The 27170-nt window shown below is 44.8% G+C and overlaps 1 protein-coding gene across 3 annotated transcripts in view; it reads right to left on the reverse strand.

Moving 5' to 3' along the window:
* UBAP2 (ubiquitin associated protein 2) overlaps positions 1-27170 on the reverse strand; it is a 130947-nt gene that overhangs the window by 8130 nt on the left and 95647 nt on the right. For all 3 annotated transcript variants that reach the window (XM_039349540.1, XM_039349541.1, XM_039349542.1), the window contains exons 20-25: positions 24566-24657; positions 23159-23206; positions 7280-7358; positions 5699-5910; positions 3038-3137; positions 1410-1517 (exon numbers count right to left, since the gene is read on the reverse strand). In XM_039349540.1, coding sequence (XP_039205474.1) covers positions 1410-1517; positions 3038-3137; positions 5699-5910; positions 7280-7358; positions 23159-23206; positions 24566-24657 — 639 coding nt within the window. The remainder of the gene's footprint in view (positions 1-1409; positions 1518-3037; positions 3138-5698; positions 5911-7279; positions 7359-23158; positions 23207-24565; positions 24658-27170) is intronic.

Genomic DNA, 27170 nt, shown 5'->3' on the forward strand with positions numbered 1-27170 from the left:
TATCTACCAATGGCCTGCCTTGTTGGCGTTGGTGGGAATGGTCTTGCTGGTTTCCTTGACTGGGTTGTTCTTTGCTGGTTTATTGCTTATCTGAGTTGGAAGTTCCTTGATTGGGTAGTGAGAACGCTGGCAGGGCAAGCCACTTATGTATAAACAAAGGACAAGCCCCTCTCCCTTCTACCACTGATGAGGTTGATGTCATGGTTCCAATTAGGGGAATACTGATTAGGGGAATACTTCAAAGAACTTCGAGGCATTGTTTACCTTAAAGTCTCTTTATTAGTACAGCCCCCTTCCCCACGAACATGGGGGATGCCAAGATCTGAATTCCCCTCCCCTGAGCACATAATATTCAAGCACAATTCCCTCCTCCAATTAGCAGTCCTAAATCACTGTTCTCCAATCAGTTTGAAGGGCAAAGTTTCCCTTCTGTTCTATAGCATGCTGTTTCTTATCTTAACTAATCCCCACACACATTCTTTCTCCTTCCCTCCCGGCATCATCTAATTTTAACTCTAAAAGTACCAGACAGATTATGCAGAGAGTGGCTGCCTCTTCCTATTTTGTCAAAGCAAAAACATCCAACGTTAGCAGCGTTGACAGTTACCTAGTTTAGGTCATGAAATGTTTTGAAAAAAACAGGCAAGTTCAGAGAGTACTAAGGACCCCCATAGTCCTCCTCCCTCTCCATGCAAAACCTTGTTCCTTCTAGCACTGATGAGCTTCCCTAGTCGGGACATGAAATGTCTGCATGAAATCTGCCAAGCTCAGAGAGCACCAAGGACCCCACGGTTGTCCTCCTCCTCCTCCTCCTCCTCCTCCTCCTCCTCCTCCTCCTCCTCCTCGCTTCCTCCACTCCACAAACCCCCCTCCCTTCTAGCACTCATGAGGTTACCTAATCGGGACATGAAACGTCTGCATGGAAACCACCAAGCTCAGAGAGCACCAAGGACCCCACGGTTGTCCTCCTCCTCTTCCTCCTCCTCCTCGCTTCCTCCACTCCACAAACCCCCCCTCCCTTCTAGCACTCATGAGGTTACCTAGTCGGGACATGAGAGCACCAAGGACCCCACGGTTGTCCTCCTCCTCGCTTCCTCCACTCCACAAACCCCCCTCCCTTCTAGCACTGATGAAGTTACCTAGTCGGGACATGAAACGTCTGCATGGAAACCACCAAGCTCAGAGAGCACCAAGGACCCCACGGTTCTCCTCCTCCTCCTCCTCCTCCTCCTCCTCCTCCTCCTCCTCCTCCATAAACCCCCCTCCCTTCTAGCACTGATGAAGTTACCTAGTCGGGGCATAAAACGTCTGCAAGAAAACCGCCAAGTTCAGAGAGCGCCAAGGACCCCACAGTCCAACCCTGAGCTACGAATCTTCTCCTCTGTTAGAAAAAGAGAGGCCCCAATTACCTTTCCCTGCTCCACTGCCAGATGACTTGTTTTGTGCTTGGGAGGCGGCAGCGTAGGGCCCTTTGCTGTAGTCTCCAGCCGCCGTCCCCTGGGTGAGGTCATCGTAACCTGAGGGGAGGAAGGAGAGAGACTATTTTCATGGCCGCTGTCCCAATCGCAATTATGCACTAAGCAGAGCTGCCAGAAAGGGTAGGAGTGTCCAAAATTAGCATTCCTTGGGTATGAATGATCATAGCTATTATTATTATTATCTTTATACCCATCTCGAAAAGTAAGCATGGAAGAAAGGAAACGAATGCCAACTAACTGAAAAATCACAAAAAGGGCATAAGCAAATCTAGGTAGTTCGACACTAAAGGCACGCGTGGGGATCTCAAATGAGTATTTACACTAGACATGTCAAACACAAGGCCTGGGGGACAGATGTGGCCCGCAAAGTGGTTTCATGTGGCCCGCGAAGCCATCCTGGAAACAGTGAGGGAACGGCCCCTGCTGCCTTGGCCCTGGCCAGCCGGGAGCCAATGTACAATTTTGTGGTGGCCGTTTATGCTGAAACGCATTCAGTCTTAGCTCCACAAGGCTGTCTAGAAACAGCGAGGAACCAGGAGAACCTTGAGCAGCAGCCTTGAGGAAGTGGGGCTAGGCTTGGTGCCGTGGGTGCTCAAGAGCCAGGCTGGGCATTCGACCTCTGCTACCCAGGGCTCCGGGCAACCCGCACCACCATCCAGCTCCCCCCCGCCGGGGCCTGAGAGGAACGGTGAGGCTCCTCCAGTAGACCATGCCTTGGCGCTTGCCCTGGTCCCACCCCCTTCTGCCAGAGACCCTCAGATTTGTCCCACTTCTGCCCAGGCCCCCACAGGCACCCCTGAGGCGAACGATGTAGAGCTGGCCATGCCCACCTAGCAGGCCACACCCACTCCATCCACACCCACCCAGTAGGCCGCACCCACCCTGGCCACACCCACCCGGCCCCCTGAGGGCAACCGCAATGCTGATGTGGCCCTGAATGAAATTGAGTTTGACACCCCTGATTTACACTAAAGAGAGTAAATCAGCTGGACCCTAGTTTTTTACCGTCAACTGCAAGGTCACTTGAGTGGTGCAAAGGGGTGTGGAGCCTTCTTGGCTACAGGATGCTTTCTGCCCTGGGTCCCTCCCCTGTGGAAGACAGGCACAGGCTGTTGGGGATGAGTCTCAAACCGAAGCGCAAATGGTTCCTGTAATCTGTGGGAGTCTGAATGGATTTCCAGAAACCACTGTCTTCAACAGTGAAGGGACCCAGGGCAGAAAACATCCTGCAGCCAACCAAGAAGGCTCCCGGCCCATTTGCACCGCGCGGGTGTCCTTGAGGAGAGAGGTAAAACCTCCAAGTGGCCTCAACGCCTCTCTAAAAGAGCACAAATGACCAGCTGTCTGCAAGGAGTATCAATCCTTCCGTTCCCCACCATCCAGTCAGAGCTGAAGAAGCTTCTTGGACGAGAAGGGGAACGTCTTCAGAGTAAAACAAGAAAGTCCACTTGCCTCCTGAAAAAGCACCTTTGGGTTTGCAATGGTCTTTCAGCCCTGCCCAAATACGGAGACATGCCCCCGCCCGCGGGGTACCTGCCACCGCCTGGCAGAGTCCTCACCTGCTCCATAACCGTGCTGGCCATAGCTGCCGGCCTGCTGGAAGGGCGTAGAGGCGGCGTTCAAGGCCACGCTGTGCTGCTTGGCTGAGGCTGGAGGGACCTGAGGAAGGTAAAGGGAGAAAGGTTAGCATTTAATTAACCTAATTAAATTGAAATAGTGTAAAATAAATACAAATAACTTAGCCTAGTTAAGGAGCCAAAATATCTGTGCCTTGCTGAGCACGAGACTAAGTCAAAACTGGGAAGACACACCCTGAAGGAGGCGTGGCCAAAGTTCTGACCTAGTCTATCTGGGCAGGAAGGCTGAAATAACCCATCCGGTGGATTCTACATTCATCATGCTGGAGAAGGTAACGGGAGAAAGGTCAGCATTTGAGATATGTCTATGGAAATTCTCCTGGTTGCCCCAAAGGTGCTTTTTTCTCTCCAAAAGGCAACTGGACTTTCTTGGGTTTTCTTTTCCCTTTGAAAATGTTTCTGTTTCTCATCCGAGAAGCTTCTTCAGTTCTTCAAAGGAAATGAAGAAACTCCTTGGATGAGAAGTATTAATATTTGCAAGGAAAAAAACCCTAAGAAAATCCAGTTGCATTTTGGGAAAGACAGACAGCACCTTTGGATCAACGTTTGAAAAACACAATCATGTGTGTATATCTGTGTATTTGTGTGTTGTCACTGGGAGCTCCTCTCGCAAGATACACAGCGAAGAAGCTGGTGATGGGAGACTCCACAAAAATGGCCCATCGAGTACAAGCAGTCCTCGACTTACAATACAATTCAGCTCAACATTTCCGTTGCTAAGCAAGACAGTTGCCAAGTCGCTTTTGCCCCATTTTACGACCTTCCTTGCCACAGTTGTTAAGTGAACCACTGCGGTTATTCAGTTAATGAAATGTAAAGTGACATTTATCTCAGGCTTGGTCGTTGCCTTGCAGGCATTTCGTGACACGACTAGGTAATATCATCAGTGCTAGGAGTGGCATGGCTCCCTTGTTTGATAATAAAATGCCTGCAAGAAAAACAACCAGGCTTAGACAATCCCAAGAACCCCACAGTCCCCCTCCTCCCCCTCCCTTCCACTCTGCAAACCCACTCTCTCCTAGCTCTGATGATGCTCTCCAGTTGGGTCATGAAACATCTGCAAGAAAAACAACCAAGCTCAGAGAATATCAAGAACCCCACAGCCCCCCTCCTCTTCTTTTCCTCCTCCTTCTCCCTGCAAACCCCGCTCCCTTCTAGCACTGATGATGTTCCCTAGCTGGGTCATGAAACACCTGCAAGAAAACAATCAAATTCAGAAAGCACCTGTTCTATCCCAACCTATGGCCGTCCTTGTTAAAGGCACAAGGACAAAACCCCTGTTGAGAAAATAGGCTGGAGACTCAAAAGAAAACAAACCCTTTTTAATATGGGTAACAAACCTGCCAAATAGTCCAGAAACAAAAGCAGCAAAACTCAATCCAAATGGAGGAAATTGTCCACACGAAACACGATGCAAAACGGAAAAGTAGTCACCGGCAATACTAACAGAACATGATCCAATGAAGTATTTTGCAACGGTTGCCTTCAGCAACCAGCACCACCCACACCTTCCCTTTTTATACAGCAGTCCCAAGGCGTTGCCTCTCAGTGCCTTCTCCTCCTCCCCTGGAGTTGTCGTATTGACTGCTGCTGATCTGCTCTCGTTAACTGCGAGCATCGATCATGTCCATCAGGTGTGAACCCTCCAAGTCTGACTCATTCTCCCCACACAGCTGAGCTTCATCCGTAACACGACTGGATGGCCAGGCTCTTCATCAAACCATGAGTCTTGTAATTCATCAGAGCCTCCCTCTGACCCTGATGGCCCTCCAAATGCCTCCTCCACCTCCTCCTCAGATTCCCCAGACTCAGCTGTCACGACAGCACCCAGGACCCTACAGCCTCCTCCTCTTCCTCTCTGCAAACCCACTCCCTTCTAACTCTGATGATGTTCTCCAGTTGGGTCATGAAACATCTGCAAGAAAAACAGCCAAGCTCAAAGAATACCAAGAACCCCACAGTCCTTTTTCTCCTCCTCCTCCTCCCTGCAAACCCCGCTCCCTTCTAGCACTGATGATGTTCCCTAGTTGGGTAATGAAACATCTGCAAGAAAAACAACCAAGCTCAGAGAATACCAAGAACCCCACAGTCCTTTTCCTCCTCCTCCTCCTCCTCCTCCTCCTCCTCCTCCTCCTCCTCCTCCTCCTCCTCCCTGCAAACCCCACTCCCTTCTAGCACTGATGATGTTCCCTAGCTGGGTAATGAAACATCTGCAAGAAAACAATCAAATTCAGAAAGCACCCAGGACCCTACAGCCTCCTCTTCCTCCTTCACCTCCTCCCCCTTATTCTCCCAGTTCACAAACCCCACTCCTTTCCATCACTGAGGATGTTACCTAGCTGGGTCATGAAACTTCTGCCAGACAACAACCAAGCTCAGAGAGCACCAAGGACCCCACAGTTCTCCTCCTCCTCCTCCTCCTCCTCTCTGCAAACCCACTCCCTTCTAACTCTGATGATGTTCCCTAGTGCTGTGATGAAACATCTGCAAGGAAACAACCAAGCTCAGAGCACATCAAAGATGCAACAGTTATGGGAGAATCCCAGCCGATGCCCAACAGCAGTTGGGAACCTGAGAACTTACAAACATGGTTGGGCCATACTGGAAAGCACTGGGAACTCCTGGCACCCCGGCGTAATATGGCAAGCCAGTGTAGCTGTACCCAGGTGGCAACGTGTTGAGGAAGGGCTGTTGAGCTGTGTGGTGGGCTTGCGTCTGGTTCTGCTGAGCCTGGGCAAGGGTGGTTACGGGCGCGGGTGAAGCTGAATCTCCACGGCCAAATTTTGTGATATCACCTAGATGGGAAGAAGGAAGTAACAAAAAAAGTGGGTCAGGCGATTCCTCTTTGGGATGATTGAACAGGTTGATTTGTGAGACACAATCTTGTTTAAAAGGACAATTAAACTCTACTGCAGTGGTTCTCAACCTGTGGGTCGGGACCCCATTTGGGGTCGAACAACCATTTCACGGGGGTCGCCAAACAACGCAGTCCGCCATTTTTTCCCCCTTTTCCTTAGCTGTGCTACTCCCTTTTATTCTATTGGCTTTTGAAAGCCAATAGAATAGACTCTCTTGAATAGAGTCTAATTCTATTGGCTTTCAAAAGCCAATAGGAATTGTCCATGCTGTCTCTGCCCTGCTGAGCCCGCCAAAAGTCCCATTCTGCAAACGGTGCTGCACCAGTTGAGTAGTCCTCGACTTATGACCAGTTGAGTAGTCCTCGACTTATGATCGGTTGGGGGTCCCGGCATTAAAAAGGTTGAGAACCACTGCTCTACTGTTTTCATTATTGGACCCACCAGGTGCCTTCTGGTGGCTGGTTGGTCCTGCCTGTAATACTTGGGACTGTCCAAAGAAACTAGTCCCCATCTATTTCAGTTGCCCAATGTTGGTTCCTGCCTACCCTGCTGAGGCTCTATACCAGGGGTGTGCAATCTTGGCAATTTTAAGACTTGCGGACTTCAACTCCCAGATTTCGCCAGCCCGCCATGCTGTTTCAAGTCTTCCACCAGTACAGCGAACCGCTTTTTCACAGTTCTGTGCTTTGTGTTATCTATCACATCTGTAAGCATTTAGAACAGGGGTCTCCAAACTTAGCCACTTTTAAGACCTGTGGACTTTAGTTCCCAGAATTCCCCAGCCAACTGTGCTGGGAGTTGAAGTCCACAAGTCCACTAAGGTTGGACACCTCTGCTCTGCACTCTGGAAGGTTCAACAGAAAGTGTGTGTAGAACAAAACCACAAGAGGAGTTAAGGTAGTCCAGATGATGGAAAACCTTGTGTTTTCTAGAAATATGCTGGTCAAGGCACATGGATTACAGGTGAGATGTAATGTACAAGGAGATACACGCCATTCGTTCCCTGAGTGAGTGAAGAGAATACGAAATAGCATCCCAATTTGTTCCTAATTCACACCCTGATCTGGACATCCTTCCACTTTTACAGTAACAGTGTCGGTGAGGATGAGGTTTCTCTCCAAGGGAGCAAGTGCCCTGGAGATGACATCAATATGACTCTGAAGTTTTTGGTCTTCTTGGGGTTGATGGAAAAGGCACAGAAAGGAATGGACTTCCACCAAGGTAGCCATCGCAATGCAATAGTCAAGCAACAGACAGCCTGGCATGGACAACGGAGGTCCACAGCCATACCTGTACATTGCCTCACCTGAGTAAGGGTTGTTAGCAAGGGCTCCGTCTCTGCTGGTCAGGTTCGCAGGAGCAGGGAATGTGATTCCATAGTAATCCTACAAACAGGAAAAGCAAGAGAATAATGTACAGGTAGTCCTCAAGTTATGACTACAACCGAGTCCAAAGTTTCTGTTGTTAAGCAAGGCAACAGCAACAGCACTTATGTACCGCTTTACAGTCTTCTCTGAGCGGTTTACAGAGTCAGCCTCTTGTCCCCAACAATCTGGGTCCTCATTTTACCGACCTCGGAAGGATGGGAGGCTGAGTCAACCTTGAGCCCCGTCAAGATCGAACTCCTGGCAGTCGGAAGAATTAGCCTGCAATACTGCATTCTAACCACTGTGTCTCCATGGCTATCTATCTATCTATCTATCTATCTATCTATCTATCTATCTATCTATCTATCTATCTATCTATCTATCTATCTATCAATCAATCATCTATCAACCTACCTACCTACCGCAATAACACTTATATACCACTTCATAGGGCCTTTTACAGCCCCCTCTAAGCAGTTTACAGTCTATACACCCCAACAATCTGGGTCCACATTTTAAGTGAGTTACGTTAATTTTATGACCTTTTTGCCGGCAGTTAAACAAATCACTGCAATTGTTAAATGAATTGTATGGTCATTAGGCAAACGTGGCTTCCCCCATTGCTTTTGTTTGTCGGAAGCCAGTGGGAAGGTTACAAATGCTGATCACATGACCCTGGGACAGCGCAACCGTCATAAATATAAGCCAAGAGCCAAGTGCCCGAATTCTGTTCATGTGGCCATGGAGATGCTGCAACGGTTGTCAGTCACATTTTTCAGTACTGTCGTAACTTCGAACGGTCACTAAGGAGAATGGTTGTTAAGTTGAGCATTACCTGTATTTCTAAAACCAGATTACAGCCTAGCCCATGGGTAGGCAACCTTGGCTCTTTTATGACTCGTGGACTTCAACTCCCAGAATTCCTGAGCCAGCTTGGAAACCTCTCCCTTTTCCCTCAGCATGGCTGGCTCAGGAATTCTGGGAGTTGAAATCCATGAGTCATAAAAGAGTCAAGGTTGCCTAGCCTTGTCCTAGACTACAGGTAGTCTTTGACTTACGACCGGTCACTTAGCAACTGTTCAAAGTTCTGACAGACTTAAATGCAAGAAGCATCAAGGCAAATTTAAGGAAGATTTTTTTTTGCTGTGAATCAACTTATACTGAACAGCAAAATTTTAAAATCACCATACTTATCTTGTTAAAATCTATCTTGATTTCTTTTAAAAAAGAAAAAGATTTACAATGGATTGTGAGTTCACTCGGGTGAGGCTGGAATATGAGGAAACCAAGCCCATTTTTTTAAGCTGGAGCCTCCTGCAGCTCCAGAAGCTCTTATAGCAGAGAAATAGGAAAAATAACAGAATAACAGAGTTGGAAGGGACCTTGGAGGTCTTCTAGTCTAACCCCCTGCTTGAGCAGGAGCTCCTAAAACATTCCAGACAAAAGGTTGCCCAATCTTTTCTTAAAAACCTCCACTGTTGGAGCACCCACAGCTTCTGAAGGACGTTTCAATTTGGAACTCTAATGATCTTCCACCTGTTACTTCTGGTCCAGAACAGAATACAGAATTACACAGTTGGAAGGGACCTTGGAGGTCTTCTAGTCTAACCCACTGCTTGAGCAGGAGACCCTATACCATTCCAGACAAGTGGCTGTCCAGTCTATTCTTGAGGACCTCCAGTGTTGGAGCACCCGCAGCTTCTGGAGCCAAGCTGTTCTACTGATTGATTAATTGTCAGGAAATTTCTCCTTAGTTGTTAAGTTGGTTCTAGGACTTCTACGCTGATTGGATCAAAAATGAAGAATATCACCGTGTGCCATGAAATAAATATCTATAAACAACAATGACACCAAGGCAACCAAGTTGAGGTGATCTTCGAGGGGAAATTGCTAGGGGTTCCCCATTTTTTTTATGAGGTGGGAGAATGTTTTTGGTTATTTTAAATATTTTACGGAACCGTCTTCACTAGAGGTGGACCTTGATCACCCAGGATTGTACCGAACTGACTGAAACTTGAACTGTTTCATGGGGCCTTTGAGAATTCAATGCCTTTAAAGTTTTGCAGTATAAGCAGTCCTCGACTTACAACATTATCATTTAGTGACCGAAGTTACAATGGCACCGAAAAAAGTGACTTATGACCAGTTTTCACACTTACGACCATTTCAGCAGCTCCGTGGACATGTGATCAAAATTCAGATGCTTGGGAGAACTGACTCTTATTTATGACGGTTACAGTGTCCCGCATTACGTGATCCCCTTTTGTGATCTTCTGACAAGCAAAGTCAATGGGGAGGCCTGATTCACTTTATAACCATGTTACTAATTTGGCCACCTAATGAGAAGGAAGGACTCACTGGAGAAGGGCCTAATGCTGGGAAAGATGGAGGGCAATAGAAGAAGGGGACGACAGAGAATGAGATGGCTGGATGGAGTCACTGAAGCAGTAGGTGTGAACTTAAATGGACTCCAGAAGATGGTGGAGGACAGGAAGACCTGGAGGAGCGTTGTCCATGGGGTCGCGATGGGTCGGACACGACTTCGCAATTAACAACAACAACACTAATTTAACACCTGCAGTGATTCACTTAACAACTGTGGCCAGAAAGGTCATTCAATGGGGTGAAACTCACTTAACAGATGTGAATTTGGGCTCAATTGTAATCGTTCAGTCGAGGATTGCTGGTATATTTATATTGTTTGTTAGTACCGATTTTCTTAGTATAGTCTACGTCAGGGGTAGGCAACCTTGGCTCTTTTATGACTCGTGGACTTCAACTCCCAGAATTCCTGAGTCGGCATAGCTGAAGTCCATGAGTCATAAAAGAGCCGAGGTTGCCTATCCCTAGTCCAGTGTTCTCAACCTTGACAATTTTAAGGCATGTGGACTTCAACTCCCAGAATTCCACAGCCAGCAATGCTGGCTGTGGAATTCTGGGAGTTGAAGTCCACATGCCTTAAAATTGTCAAGGTTGAGAAACACTGTGGCCTAGACTATGTTATATGAAAAACATCTGGAGTCCAACCAGTTTTGAGTGGGGGCAACCTAAAGAATGGGCTCAAATTACAGTTTTGGATATAGGAAGCAGTTCAAGTCAGGGCTAAGCTGTACTTCAGTAATATTTCAGAGAATCACGGATGGTGTTTGTGGTTCCAGGGTATATTTCAAATTCGTCCTTGGCATGCCAACTTCTTCTCCTGCTTTGTTTTCAGGTTCTTAGAAAGAGTAGCCAAGTTAAGAATCAGGCATGATTTTGCACAAATCTTCCCTACATCACATTCAGTTGTTACTGTATGAAAATATCTGAAGGAGATTGAGTCACTACTTCCTTGTCCATATTTGGAAGAGTCTTTTTTTTCCCCACCCCTACCGCTTTCAGTTTCGGGTCTGTTTTGTTTTCAGTCTCTCAGCTCGACTCTTAATTCCAAGGTTGGAATTTCCAAAATAGAAAAAGAAAAAAGAAAAAAAAAAAGGCTCCAGGACTGAGCAGATAGAAATGCCCAGGATTTAATGCTGCCAAGTACTTAATAAACAATGACTCGCTTGGCAACGTTCACAATTTATTTTAAAAAGGAAGCATTGAACCGAGGGGGAATAAAAGGAAGCGTATTGGAAACGAATCAAGGAAGTCCAGTGTTAATAGAATAACAGAGTTAAAAGGGACCTTGGAGGTCTTCTAGTCCAACTCCCTGCTCAGGTAGGAAACCCTATACCAGGGGTAGGCAACCTTGGCTCTTTTATGGCTCATGGACTTCAACTCCCAGAATCCCTGAGCCAGCCTGCTTCAGCATGGAAGCCTCTCCATTTCTCCTCAGCATAGCTGGCTCAGGAATTCTGGGAGTTGAAGTCCACGAGTCATAAAAGAGTCAAGGTTGTCTACCCCTGGTCTAGGAGGCTCGCCGCTTTGAACAGGACTTAGACTTATGACTTAGAACAGGAGGACTTAGGACAGGGGTAGGCAACCTTGGCTCTTTTATGACTCGTGGATTTCAACTCCCAGAATTCCTGAGCCAGCCTGGCTCAGCATGGAAACCTCTCCCTTTCTCCTCAGCACAGCTGGCTCAGGAATTCTGGGAGTTGAAGTCCACGAGTCATAAAAGAGCCAAGGTTGACTACCCCTGCCCCTATACTCATACCATATGTTAATACTTCTATGTGATATTAGTTATCGCAAGAGGTCAACTTTTACTGAAAGTAAATGATCAATCTATAAAGTCAAGCTGCAGATTAGGCAATTTTGCTTGTTTTTTCCTCTGGTGGTATTTATTATTTGCTTGGTTGCACGATCAGCCAGATGTTTATAGACTGGAATTGGCACTTGAGTCCTTTCCAAGGATATGGGATAGACAGGAGTTGTTTGGTGCCGTTAAAAGTATCTTCAATTTTCCTGTTTTAGCCATTGCCAAGGCTTCTTGTTATCTGCTAGGCTTAATTTCTTTCTTTTTCTTTTTTTTTTAAACAATTTTATTGAGGTCTGGAAAAGGTCTCTTGTGCCAGAGCAAGTGGGAGGGGGAGATTAAATTGCACTGGAGCAAGATGGTGCCTCAATTAAAAGACGCTTGCTCATCACCCTGCCAACCAAAGTATGTATAGTCAAGACCATGGTTTCCCCAGTCGCAATGTATGGCTGTGAAAGTTGGACCATAAGAAAGGCTGAGCGCCAAAGAATGGAGGCCTTTGAACTATGGTGCTGCAGAAGACCCCTGTGAGTCCCCTGGACTGCAAGGCGATCCAACCTGTCAGGAAGTTTCTCCTTAGTTCTAGGTTGCTTCTCTCCCTGATCAGTTTCCATCCGTTGTTTCTTGTTCTGCCTTCAGGTACCTTGGAGAATAGCTCGACTCTCTCTTCTTTGTGGCAGCCCGTGAGATACTGGAAGGCTGCTATCATGTCCCCCCTCACCCTTCTCTTCATTAAACTAGACGTACCCAGTTCCAGTAACCGTTCCTTATATGTTTGAGCCTCCAGTTCCCTAATCACCTTGGTTGCTCTTCTCTGACGGTTGCCGTCTCCCAAGGTCATGGGTGATGGGTTCACCCTCTGTTACCTTCCTAGCCGGCTTCCAACAAGCAAAGTCAGTGGGGGAAGCCAGATTCATTAATTAATCAATAACTGCAGTGATTCGCTTAACAACTGTGACAAAAGAGCTCATAAAATGGGGCACAATTCTTGGCTTGGCCACGGAAGTCAAGAACTGCCCCTACGTGTGCTTCCGCCGTTTGCAAGACTCGAGTGCAGCACTTGCAGGCAATGAAACATCCAGGCTAGGATAGCTATTGGGGGTATTTGGGGTGGAAAGAGGGGGGTTAGGAAATATCATTTTCTGAGCTGGAAGAGAGAAAAGGAGGCCTGAACTCTGCTACAAGCATCTAAGCCGGACATGTCAAACTCGACACGTCATGTGACATCGTGTGACGTATCGGGACTGTTTCGCCATTGCCGGCAACGGGGTGGGCGCCGCGGCTTCCCTGTGATGCGTCCAGCCAGCGGGCCGCCAGTTTGACACCCCTGATATGAGCCCTACCAACCCCACCAAAAGTTACACCAGAGGTGAAAACTCCATGAAAGTAGAAACTGAAAACTGAAACCGAAATCAGGGGAATTCGGGAGAGAAATGATGAAGAGCAACATGGGCTACACAATGCATAAAGGAGGACGGCAGAGCTGGTCGCTTCAGTGCTGTTGGGCCACAGAGGGGGACATTCACAGACCCCAGAGCTGTAAGCGCTTCGGATCCTTCCATGTCAGCCAAAACGACAACGAAGCCCATGGAGCTGCTCTGCCTGGTGCTCCTGCTGTCTCTTCCAGCCTCAGGATTAAACTGCAACCTTCTGAAACTGCAACAGCAAAGATTTAACCGGCAGGCTGTGGAGCTGCTGGAAGGAATGGAGGGGAAGCTTCCCCCGGAGTGTCTACGGAAGATGCCGGCGTTCAGCTTTCCGATAAAAATCCTCGAAATACGACAGCCACGGGCTGCCACCAAAGCCGTCCTGGACATACTTCATGGCTTCTTGCTTCTCCTCAGGGACGACCATCTGTGGGTTGCATGGAAGGCCACGTTGCGAAAAAGGTAAGTCAGTTTTTTTTCTTCTCCAGATGTGCATCTCGGTAAAGGGAGGTGCAGAGAAGAGCAACAAAGATGATTAGGGGACTGGAGGCTAAAAGATAGTAATAGTAATAGTAGTAAAGTTGGAAGGGACCTTGGAGGTCATCTAGTCCAACCCCCTGCTCGGGCAGGAAACCCTACACCATTTCGGACAAATGGCTGTCCAGTCTCTTCTTAAAAACTTCCAGTGTTGGAGCATTTACTGCTTCTGGAGGCAAGCTGTTCCACTGATATAAGGATATAAGATATAAGGAACGGCTGCTGGAATTGGGTATGTCTAGTTCAGTGTTTCCCAAACTTGACAATTTTAAGGCATGTGGACTTCAACTCCCAGAATTCCACAGCCAGCAACGCTGGCTATGGAATTCTGAGAGTTGAAGTCCTCATGCCTTAAAATTGTCAAGTTTGGGAAACACTGGTCTAGTTTAATGAAGAGAAGGAGGAGGGGGGACATAGTAGCAGTGTTCCAATATCTCAGGGGCTGCCATAAAGAAGAGGGAGTCAAGCTATTCTCCAAAGCAACAGAAGGCAGGACAAGAAGCAACAGGAGAAAACTGATCAAGGAGAGAAGCAACCTAGAACTAAGGATAAACTTCCTGACAGTGAGAACAATTAACCCATGGAACAACCTGCCTCCAGAAGTGGTGAATGCTCCAACACTGGAAGTTTTTAAGGAGAGACTGGACAGTCATTTGTGTGAAATGGTATAGGGTTTCCTGCCTGAGCAGGGGGTTGGACTAGATGACCTCCAAGGTCCCTTCCAACTTTTTTATTATTATTATTATTATTATTGATCATCGCACAGTCAGCCAGATGTTCAGACTGGATTTGGCGTTTTGTCTACCTATCGAGTCCTTACCAAGGACTGAGATAGGCAGATGTGGATGTTTGATGGTATTACAGATATCGTCGCAGGATGGAAGCAGTTCCTAGTAAGGCCGCCTTTTGCAATTGACTAATGGTGAATTTGTCAATGCCAATGGTGTTCAAGTGGTGCTCCAGTTGTTTTGGGATTGCACCCAAGGCACCTATTACTATTGGTACTACCCTTGCTTGCCTTTGCCACAGTCTTTCTATTTCTATTTGTAGGTCTTTGTATTGTGTTATCTTCTCCAGTTCTTTCTCATCTATTCTGCTGTCTCCAGGCACTGCCACATCCACTATCCAGATTTTTTGTCTTTTTTATCGACAATTGTTAAGTCCGGGGTATTATGTTGCAGCTGCTTGTCTAATAGTAGTAATAATAATAATAATAATAATAATAATCCCCCAGTGAGGCACTACCTTGACGTGGTTGTGGGGCTTGTGTACTCTGAGGAAGATGAGAGCTATGCCAGAGGTTCAACCATACTGGACAGGTCTCATCAGAGGAGTCAGACAAAGAGTGTCTCTCCCATAAAAAATATGGTGAGACGTAAATTCAGAATGCCATACCGGCTCGGACGTCGCCCGGGTTAACAAGGTCCGCGCTAGATATTGGAGTTCCTGGATATCTGGTGAAAAATGGGTTACAGGACTCAGGACTGTTGGCTGAGCAACCAGGGCCAGCAGCTGCAGAACTACTGGAAGAAAAGGTGTTTACCCGTCGCAGATACACAGTGATGGAAAACAAAGAAATAATGATCTGTTACTACAGATCAAGTCCAACAAGAAGAGGATATCTAAAACGAATGCACCAGTTCTGGAAAGAACAACATCCAGAATCAGAAATAACAGAACAGAGACTAGCAGATCAACGCCGATTTATAACACGAAATAAAGTATTCACAGAAACAGAATTGGACGAACTGCAAAGGTTTACCCAGGGCAAAGAAATCAAAGCCTTACCAGAAGTAATTCAGAATGTAGAGGCAAACCAGGGGGAGTTGGCAGTGAAGGAATCTAGCAGAGATATACAACTGTTCTCATTTGGAAACCAGGCACCTCTACCTCAGGAAGAACAAAACCCTCTAACTAAAGAAATAAAAGAATTGAAACAAAGAATAACTGAGCATCTAGAACAGCACAAAAACAACAGAATAAGGCTACCTGCATTGAAGCTTGTTCCAAAGAAACAGCTAGCACAAGCATTAAAAGATGCAAATATGCAATATCAAGTATAAGCACCAATTCACTGCAAGAAACAAACCAACTAATGTACAGCACAGCTGCAGTTATAACAGAATACCTGGGATGCAAAATCAACAAAGAAGAAAAACAAACAAACAGTGCACCAGAAAAATGGAAGGTTAGACTAGAAAATAAGATCAGCAAGTTAAGATCACATGCAAGCAAGCTAGAACAGATGAAAGAAAAGAAGCTGAAGAACAAGAAGACCAAAGAATACCTAATCAAGAAATACCACTTAGAAACAAGGAAGATCAAGGAAGCACTGGAAATAATAAAGCAACAAATAACAGCTATAGCCAGGAAAATCAGTAGATATGAAGCTCGAATTGCAAACTATAGGCAGAACCTCCAATTTCAATCCAATCAGAAACGTTTCTACCAATCCATCAATGGAGAAACTGCAAGGAATCAGTCAGTACCTGACAAGGAAGAAACAGTGCAGTTCTGGAAGCAGATATGGGATAACCCAAAGAAATACAACAAGGATGCGGCTTGGTTAAAAGAGGTGGATGCAAATAAAACAGAAGTTGAAATGAAAGAACTAGTAATAACAACAAAAATGGTAGAAAAAAGAGCAAAGAAAATCAAAAATTGGTCAGCACCAGGTGAAGATGAACTGCATGGGTTTTGGTTGAAACATCTAACTGTTATACACCCACTCATTGCCAAGCAGTTCAACAATATACTACAAGGAGGAGAAATTGAAAAGTGGCTAACAACTGGGAAAACCTACCTAATAATGAAAAATCCAGCAAAAGGGGCAACACCAGGTAACTACAGGCCAATTACCTGCTTACCAACAACTTTCAAATTACTAACTGGTGTAGTAGCTGATGCAGTGCAACAGCATCTAGTTGAAAACAATCTCTTTCCACCTGAGCAGAAAGGAAACCGCCCCAATAGCAGAGGAACAAAAGATCAACTCCTAATAGACAAAATGATCTTGGAAAACTGCAAGAGAAGGAAGACCAACCTGAATGTGGCATGGATTGACTACAAAAAGGCATTTGACTCTCTGCCACATGATTGGATAATAAAGTGCCTAGAAATAACAGGAGTCAGTAGAAACATCAGAAAATTTGTGCAAAGATCGATGGCACAATGGAAGACACAGTTGCAGATCAATGGTGAGAGGCTGGGAGAGGTTAATATCAAGAGAGGAATATTTCAAGGAGATTCATTATCACCATTACTATTTGTTATTGCACTGTTTCCTCTGTCAACAATACTGAATAACTCAGGACATGGCTATCAAACATCAAAAACATCTGCCAGACTATCCCACCTCCTTTATATGGATGATCTGAAGCTGTATGGAAAAACATCATCTGAAATAGAATCGCTGCTCAACACTGTCCGTATATATAGCCAAGATATTGTAATGGAGTTTGGCTTGGACAAATGTGCCACACTTACTATCAAACAAGGAAAAATAATGAAAACTGAAGGAATCAAGATGCCCCACGAAAATAACATTAAGAGTCTGGATGAGGAAGAGTACTACAAATAGTCAGTACTACAAATACTTGTCAGTACTACAAATACTGACAACATCAAGCACACTGAAGTCAAGAAAAAGATTAGAGGTGAATACATCAAGAGAGTGAAGAAGATCTTAAAATCCAAACTCAATGGAGGAAATACCATAAAGGCAATCAACACCTGGGCAATCCCAGTCATTAGGTACACAGCTGGAATAGTGGACTGGACTCAAGCAGAACTAAAAGCAATGGATAGGCAGACCAGAAAAATAATGACAATGAATCATGCCCTACATCCATGCAGTGACATTGATAGACTTTATCTACCAAGGCAAATAGGTGGGCGTGGAATGCTACAAGTACATCAGATGGTTGAAGAAGAAAAAATGGCTTTGGAAGAATATCTGAAGAACAATGATGAAGATGCACTGAAATTAGTATATCAGGAAGGCTTACTAACTACTGGAGAGACCAAACTGGCCTACAAGAAAGACCAAATGAAGACAGAATAGAGGCATGGGAAGACAAAGCACTACATGGCCAATACATGAAAAAAATAGCTGGGAAAGCAGATAATAATAAAACCTGGCAATGGCTAAGAGCAGGAAAATTGAAGAAAGAGACCGAGGGACTAATTCTGGCTGCACAAGACCAAGCCTTAAGGACAAATGCATACAAAGTCAAAATTGAGAAGACAGCAACAGACAGTAAGTGCCGCCTATGCAAAGAAGCTGAAGAAACAGTGGACCACTTGGTAAGCTGTTGCAAGAAGATTGCACAAACTGATTACAAGCAGCGGCATGACAAAGTAGCAACAATGGTGCATTGGAAGATCTGCAAAAAATATCATTTGCCTGTAAGCAAAAACTGGTGGGATCATAAAATAGAGAAAGTCATAGAAAATGATAAAATTAAACTGCTCTGGGACTTCAGAATTCAAACAGACAAGCACCTGCAACATAACACCCCAGACTTAACAATTGTCGATAAGAAAGACAAAAAAGTCTGGATAGTGGACGTGGCAGTGCCTGGAGATAGCAGAATAGAAGAGAAAGAACTGGAGAAGATAACAAAATACAAAGACCTACAAATAGAAATAGAAAGACTGTGGCAAAAGCAAGCAAGGGTAGTACCAATAGTAATAGGCTCCTTGGGTGCAATCCCAAAACAACTGGAGCACCACTTGAACACCATTGGCATTGACAAATTCGCTATTAGTCAATTGCAAAAGGCGGCCTTATTAGGAACTGCTTCCATCCTGCGACGATATCCTGTAATACCATCAAACATCCACATCTGCCTATCCCAGGTCCTGGGTAAGGACTCGATAGGTAGACAAAATGCCAAATCCAGTCTGAACATCTGGCTGACTGTGCGATGATCGATAATAATAATTATGAGTAGTAGTAGTAGTAGTAGTAGTAGTAGTAGTAGTAGTAGTAGTAGTCCTTGACTTATAACAGTGACTTACTTCACAAATGTGGCCAGAAAGGTCGCCAAATGGGGCAAAACTCATTTAACAAATGTTTCACTCAGCTACGTAAATTTTGGGCTCAGTTGTGATCGTTAAGTCGAGAACTACCTGTAGTATAGTGGGATCCAGGTAGTGAGACAAAGTGGTTGAGGGAAGAGTAATTATATTTTTTGTCTCTCAAACCCTACTGTTTTGTCCCAAGGCAACTGAACATTTTTAATAAATAATTTATCAATAATTAATAATTACCATTACTAAATTAAAAAAAATAGGTAGGGAAAGTTGTAGCCATCCAAAAGCTCCGGAAAGGATTCCAATTTAATGTACTGTTAAATTCTGTCCTGCTTTTCTCCAGGAGCTCAAGGCAGTAGACAGAAGACTTCATTTTTCCAATTATTCTCCCACCCCCTCCCAACAACATCCTTATAAGGTCGCTCCCAAAGGTGCTTTTCCAAAAGGCAACTGGACTTCCCTGGATTTTTTTTTTTCCTTCTTCGAAAACGTTTCGTTTCTTCCCCGAAAAGCTTCTTCAGTTCAGCACTTCAGAACCGAAGAAGCCTCTTGGATGAGAAGCGATAATGTTTTCAAAGAAATCCCAAGGGTGCTTTTTCAAAAGGCAACAACTGGACATTGTTTTTCCTTGAAGACGTTTCGTTTCTTACCCAAGAAGCTTCTTCAGTTCTGACTTCAGTTCTGGAGCTTCTTTAGTTGAGTCGGCCCTGAAGAAGCTTCTCGGATGAGGAACGAAATGTCTTCAAGGGAAAACCAAGTCCGGTTGCTTTTTGAAAAAAAGCACCTTTGGGACAACTGTCACTTGGAGGATTGAGAATCTATCATAATTCATACTTCCCTGCCTCTCTTTCTCTCGCTTCCCAACTCCATTCTCTCTTTTCCCTGGCTTCTGCCATACTTCTAGAGGGGAGGGGGGACGGAGCACACGCGTTTTTTGCCTTAGCTTCCTTTTTCCGCTATAATGTAGCACTTTGCTTCCCTGCCTTCTTTCCTTCTCGCTACAATGCAACACTTCGCTTTAGCTTCCTTTATTGCTACAATGTAACACTTTGCATTCCTGCACTGGGTCTCTCTCTCTCTGAACTTTCATTTCCCTAACCCAGGGGTAGGCCACCTTGGCTCTTCTATGACTCGTGGACTTCAACTCCCAGAATTCCAGAGCCAGCCTGGCTCAGCATGGAAACCTCTCCCTTTCCCTTCAGTGTGGCTGGCTCAGGAATTCTGGGAGTTGAAGTCCACGAGTCATAAAAGAGCCAAGGTGGCCTACCCCTGGCCTAAGTCCTCCTGTTCTAAGCGGTGAGCCTCCTAGGCCAGGGGTAGGCAATCTTGGCTCTTTTATGACTCGTGGACTTCAACTCCCAGAATTCCTGAGCCAGCATGGCTCAGCTTGGAAACCTCTCCCTTTCCCCTCAGTGTGGCTGGCTCAGGAATTCTGGGAGTTGAAGTCCACCAGTCATAAAAGAGCCAAGGTTGCCTACCCCTGCCCTAACCTGTCATCTAGGAAAGTGGGGGAGGAAGAATTACAACCTCCGGAGCCTGGCTTATTTCTCCGCTCAAGAAGAGCCATTTAAACATCTCTTCTACGACCAGAGCCTGACCGATGTTATCTCCCCTTTCCCAGGATGGAGTTAACACCTGGGGATTGGCCGGTGTGAACCGTCCAGATGAACTATAGGGTGGGGTTTGCCTGGGGATACTTTAAATTATCAGTCTGTAAAGAAATCCCTCGGATCCTGTCTAGTATGCCTGCCATCAGCTTCTCCTAATAAAAGTTCCTTTTGGAAGAGCTTGCTTCCATGAGTTCTGCTTTCTTGGGATGAGGTGTTGAGGTGGGTCCTGACATATTCTCCTACTGTTTTGTGATTCTAGGTTTCTCCACAAGTTGTACGCACAAGCTGAAAGGGTCCAGAGGTGCCTCGGAGAAAAAAACACACTGGGAAAAAGTAAGGAGGAATGGATGCACAAGCTGCAACTGAAGAAATACTTCCGCAGCTTCGGGAATTTCCTTGAAGAGAAGGGACTTGATAAGTGCACGCAGGAGTTTGCGAGACATGAAATGCAGGTGGATTTCATGTATGTGGACAGACTGACTGAGAGAATGAAGATCTAAAGCGCATTTTTTAATCTATTTATTTTATTTATGTATTTATTTATTTCAGCCCTGCCTTTATTAAATTATTTTTACAAATGGTACAAATGTTGAATTGAATATTGCCTTCCATGAAAGATTAAATTAGACTGACTTTAAAGTGGAACCACAAAAAAAGCGTTAAGGTTTGATTTTGAACCAAGCTGCATCCCCTGGACTTTCAACAGTTTTTAACATGTTCTAACCTTGATTTATTTATTCTGCGGGGCGATGTTTTGTAATAAAAGTTTTTTTTTAAAAAAAGAAACAACAGCTAGTCCTTGGCCTTACAAAGTTCATTTTGTGACCGTTCGAACTTACCACAGCGCTGAAAAAGGTGACCTAGGATCGTTTGTCACGCTTAGGACCATGGCAGCATCATGTGACTTACATTCGGATGCTTTACAACTGTCTCAAATTTATGACAGTTGCATTGTCCTGGGGTCATGTGACCCCTTTTGGGACCTTATGACAAGCAAAGTCAATGGGGAAGTCTGATTTACTTAACAACTGTGTTGGTCACTTAACAACTGCAATGAGTCTCTTAACAACTGTGGTAAGAAAGGTCCTAAACTGGGGCAAAACTCAACTTAGCAAATGTCTCACTTAACAACATGAATCTTGGGCTCAATTGCGGTCGTACGTTGAGGACTACCTGTAAATAGGACTCCAGGCAGGTTTTATTCCAACAGTTTGTCTCTTCACTTTGCCTTTGGTAAAATGGCCTTTGGAGCAGAGAATGGGGTTCAATGCTTACTTTTTAGTTTGGCCCTGCATTATATTTATTTGTCTGTATCCTGCCTGTACTTTTTTTTACAAATAACTCAAGGCAGCGAACAAATCCAACACAACATCTTGTTCCTATTTCTCCCCCCAACAACAACCCTATGAGGTGAGCTGGACTGAAAGAGAATGACTGGCCCAAAGATACCTAGCTGGCTTTCACACCTAAAGCGGGACTAGAACTCACTGTCTCCTGGTGATTGGCCGAAAGTCACTCAGCCGGCTTTCATGTCTAAGGCAGGACTAGAACTCACCGTCTCCTGGTGATTGGCCGAAAGTCACCCAGCCGGCTTTCATGCCTGAGGCACAACTGGAACTCACTGTCTCCTAGTGATTGGCCCATAGTCACCCAGTTAACTCTCATAGCTGAGGCAGGACTAGAACTCACTGACTCCCATTTTCTAGCCTAGTGACTCAACCACTAGACCAAACTGGCTCTCTTTAGTTTCTCAATAACATTATTTTGGCACAGCAATCCAGGTAGCTCTCTAGCTACGACGGGTTGCTTAATGATTGTTCGAAGTTACGACTGACCCAAAAAGGGGACCTGCAACCCGGTTCTGAGGATCGGCCCCCTCCAGGAAAATGTAGGGGTAAGAACAAAGTGCCAGTTTGCGCCTTTTACAGGCAGCCCTTGACTTATGGCTCTTTGAAACTTGCCACGGTACTAACAAAGGTGATTTATCACTTAATGACTATTAATACAACCCTGTCCTCCCTTTCTAAGAGGTCAGTTAGGTCTCCTGAGGTCCACCCCTCCAATTCTGGTTCTTTTCACTTTCAACAAAAGAGCAGGCTTGTCTTTGCTTATTCATTTACCTTATAAATTATATGGTAAACCAATACAAAATTGCATAGAACAGACACAGGAGACCCTTCAGAGACACAAAAACCACAAGAGCCTCCCTTGATAGGTCAATGGAATACAATGCTGGAGATAACCTTGTTACACTACAATGAATCTTCCTGGTACCATGCAGGAAAAAAAAAAAACCCTGGAGGCTAAAACATATGAAGAACGGTTGGAAGATTTGGGTATGGCTAGTTTAACAAAAAGAAGGACTAGGGGTGGTGTGATAGCAAGCTTCCAATGTTTGTGGGGGGTCACAAAGAAGAGGGGGTCAAATTATTCTCCAAAGTACCTAAAGAAGGCAGGACAAGAAGCAACAGATGAAAACTAATCAAGGCGAGAAGCAACCTGGAATTAAGGAGATACTTCTTAACAGTGAGAACAATTAACCAGTGGAACAGCCTGCCTCAAGAAGTTGTGGGTGCTCCAACAATGGAGGTTTCTAAGACAAGAATGGACAACTCTTTGTCTGAAATGGTATAGGGTCTCCTGCCTGAGCAGGAGGTTGGACTAGAAGACCTCCAAAGCCCCTTCCAACTCTTTGTTATTCTGTTATAAACAAGGCAGAAAAACTCTTCTTATGCAAAAGCTGGAACCCCAATAAGTGCACCTGGCTGAAACAACTGTGAGAATGCCACCATGTGACACATCAGCTTTCCTTTATCTAGCCTTTTGGTGAGAAGGAAAAACTGATACATGAAGGTCAAGATGCAGCTTCTATTGAAAACTATAAGAACTGCAAAGGCTGGAAAGTTACCCTGGTTTTTGCAATTAAAAAGACACAGGAATGCTCCATCTTAGATGCCACTTTGCATGTACATATACATTTAAGACTCCGTAAAAACGAGAAAAACATCACTGGAAAATGTTACTTACCACAGGCAGCCTGGATTGGAGCATCTGAAGATCATCATAACCATAAATCTGTTTAAAGACAAGAAAAGCACACATCACAAAATCTAATGTTCAGAATACACGTCTTATCTATTGGAATATATTCTGTTTCTCACCATCTTACATCAACTAATTAATAATACAGTATAACATTCTTATTTTCTGTTAATTTCCAAATATCTTAAATTTAGTAACCAAAATTTCTCTTATTTCAACATTTAATACTTCCTCTCTTTTTCTCTTGATGTCTACTATCTCATATTTAAGCGAATAGTTTTTATTATAACAGCTAGGTAAAACATATTCATTACATTCATCAATAGATTTTTAGCTTATATACATCTTAATTACTTTTACATTAAACCTTATAAGCAAATCAATATTCAAATTAAACTGTTAATATTTATACTTCCAAGTTTTAAATGACCGTTTTCTTTATCTCAGCTCATAAAATCTAGTAGTCAGAATACACATCTTATCTATTTGAATATGTTCTATTTTAGTTCTCACTGATAAGTCAGAACCCCAATTTTCTTCAGTCTTATTCTAGCTTTCTTTCTTTGCCAACTCGTCTTCCATCTCCGTGCTTTTAAGTCATAAAATACATCTCCCTGTGCTGTTATATATATTGTTTGAAGTAGAAAATCTACGCTCCATTTTTTATTGCAAAGCAATACATCTTCTTGTGCCGAAATAACATGACACTTACTTAGCACTTTTATAAATCTGAGTGCGCAAAGAACTTCATATGCATTATTTTCTTGCAGCCTTTATATTAGGGAAAACCAGTGTTTCTATATTCCTGTTGCAAATCAAGGACTGATGGAAGAAAATAGTTCTAGTTCAACTATGGTGGTTGGTGCTCTCTGAGCTTGTCTGTCTGCTTGCAGACGTTTCATTACCCAGTTAGGGAACAACCACACTCCCTGCTAGCACTGATCTGTTACTTAGTTGGATAATGAAACGCCTGCAAGAGAAAACAATCAAGGTCGACTTCTGGTTTGCCACAGCAGCCACCGCGATGGGCTCCAGTACAAATCTGAAAGCTTGGAAGAATAAATCTTCAGTCCCTGTGACCGATTCAAACTGGATCCTACAACATCATCCTGGTACACATATATTTTTCTACACTGACTCTACGTCAAAAGCCACGCCAAAGTAACCTTCACATATAGAGCAGACCGTGGGGTCTTGTACCTGAAATTCAGAATGGATCTCACTGAGGCTTCTTATGCAAGCCCCATAGACCAATTTGTGCTAAGATTTTTACAATCAAGTGGTCAGGAAAAGACAGGGCCCAGGCTGACCCATCTCCACCCCAAAGCCCTCTCCATAGCTGGTGGTTCAGAGGTAACGGGCAAGAGAGGCAGGCACAAGGAAATGGCTTACTGGGTAGGCAGGCAGAAGTCCTCCAGGTCCCACAAAATACTGGTTATGTAACAAGGGTGGTACACCTTGGGGCAGGTTGGGGGGCGCTTTGCCTGTGAATCAAAAGAAACACCTTTAAAAAAAACACACCCTTGGCAGATGGGAGAAGAAGAGGCAGACGGCATCAAACTGTCACATCCTGGTTTCGAAAAAGCTTAGAGTTATGTCTGATCACAGCAGGCAAAGATGCAATGAAGAAGAGGTTGAAGTAAGGAAGAAGAGACCAGTGGATCACTTTGTTCTCAGACCCCTGTCCGACTCGATCCTCCCTTCACTGCTGCCTTCTGTTTTGCTCTTTCCTTTGATCAGAAGTCTTCTCGGATCCACCGCTGACAGTGTAAGAGCAACTGAGAAGCTGCATTCTTCACTAAACAACCGTTGGGGGGGAATCTCATTGGTTACATGCTGGGAGATCTTTTTTCGACCATTACATAAAGCATGCTACAAGTAGTCCTCCACTTATGGCCACAATTGAGCCCAAAATTTCCATCACTAAATAAGACAGTGACAGTGAGCTTTGTCCCATTTTACGACCTTTCTTGCTGGAGTTCTTAAGCAGATCACTGCAGTTCATAAGTTAATCGTACGGTCGTTAAGTGAATCTGGCTTCCCCATTGACTTTGATTGTCAGATGGTTGCAAAAAGGGATTATATGACCCCAGGACGCTGCCGCCGCCCTAGGTATGAGTCAGCATCTGAATTTTGGTCACGTGAACACGGTGATGCTGCAATGGTCGTAAGTGTGAAAAAATGGCCATAGGTCACTTTTTTCAGCACTGTTGTAACTTCAAACCAAATGAATGTTTGTAAATCGAGGACTGCCTCTGCTTTCAACCTCATCATAGAAAATTACTTCCACCATCCATTATGGAGGCTTTTGTTGCTAAATTTATAACTAATGATAATGGAATTGGATTATGCACTGTGAAATTTGTTTATTTTATTCCATTTGTGCACACTCTGGATGGCTCACAAGAGAACGTGAGAATTAAAAAGAACAGAACAAAATGGCAATTAAAGGAGCAGCAAAGCTGGCAAAACAGAGCTGTGACAGACACACACCTGGTCCCAAAAAAAGGCTACACCCTTCCTACTTAACAGAATAACAGAGTTGGAAGGAACCTTGGAGGTCTTCTAGTCCAACCCCCTGCTCGGGCAGAACATGCTATACCATTGCAGACGAGTGGCTGTCCGATCTCTTCTTGAAAACTTCCAGTGTTGAAACATCCACAACTTCTGCAGGCCGGCTGCTCAAACCGATTAATTGTTCTCACTGTCAGGAAATTACTCCTTAGTTCTAAGTTGCTTCTCTCCTTGATTAGTTTCCATCCATTTTTTCTTGTTCTGCCTTCAGGTGCTTTGGAGAATAGCTTGACTCGCTCTTCTTTGTGGCAGCCCCTCAAATTTTGGAAGACTGCTATCACGTCCCCCTTCATCCTTCTCCTCATTAAACTAGACATACCCAATTCCAGCAGCCGTTCCTTCTATGCTTTAGCCTCCAGTCCCCTAATCATCTTTGTTGCTCTTCTCTGTACTCTTTCTAGAGCAGTGGTTCTCAACCTTTTTAATGCCGCGACCCCCAACCGGTCATAAGTCGAGGATTACTCAACCGGTCGTAAATCGAGGACTACTCAACTGGTGCAGCACCATTTGCAGAATGGGACTTTTGGCAGGCTCAGCGGGGCAGAGACAGCCTGGACAATTCCTATTGGCTTTTGAAAGCCAATAGAATTAGACTCTATTCAAGAAAGTCTATTCTATTGGCTTTCAAAAGCCAATAGAATAAAAGGGAGTAGCACAGCTAAGGAAAAGGGGGGGGAAATGGCGGACTGCGTTGTTTGGCGACCCCCGTGAAATGGTCATTCGACCCCAAATGGAGTCCCGACCCACAGGTTGAGAACCACTGTTCTAGAGTCTCAACATCTTTTTTACATCGTGGTGACCAAAACTGGATGTAGTATTCCAAGTGTGGCCTTAACCAAGGCCTTGTAAAGTGGTATTAACACTTCACGTGATCTTGATTCTGTCCCTCTGTTCATACAGCCTAGGATTGCATTGGCTTTCTTAGCAGCTGCAGCACAGGCTGGCTCATATTTAAGTTAATTGTCCACTAGGACTCCAAGATCCCTCTCAAAGTTAGTTAAAGGCCAGGAGACAGGCACTATTACAGAGAAGATGTGCTTCCTTAATTCCAAGAGGTGGACATTGTTTAATTGGAGGAACTTGGGAAGCAGGCTGACATGATAGCAGCAGAGAAGAGTAACAAAGATGATCTGGGGACTGGAGGCTAAAACATATAAAGAATGGTTGCAGGAATTGGGTATATCTAGTTTAATGAAAGGAAGGACTAGGGGTGACAGGATAGCAGTCTTCCAATATCTGAGGGACTGACAGAAAGAAGAGGGAGTGAAGCTATTCTCCAAAGCACCAGAAGGCAGGACAAGAAGCAACGGATGGAAACTAATCAAGGAGAGAAGCAACCTGGAACTAAAGAGAAATTTCCTGACAATGAAAACAATCAGTGGAATAACTTGCCTCCAGAAGTTGTAAATGCTCCAACTCTGGA

Source organism: Crotalus tigris, unplaced genomic scaffold, assembly GCF_016545835.1.
Source record: "Crotalus tigris isolate CLP2741 ecotype Arizona unplaced genomic scaffold, ASM1654583v1 scf7180000018292.409768, whole genome shotgun sequence".
Taxonomy (NCBI): Eukaryota; Metazoa; Chordata; class Lepidosauria; order Squamata; family Viperidae; genus Crotalus; species Crotalus tigris.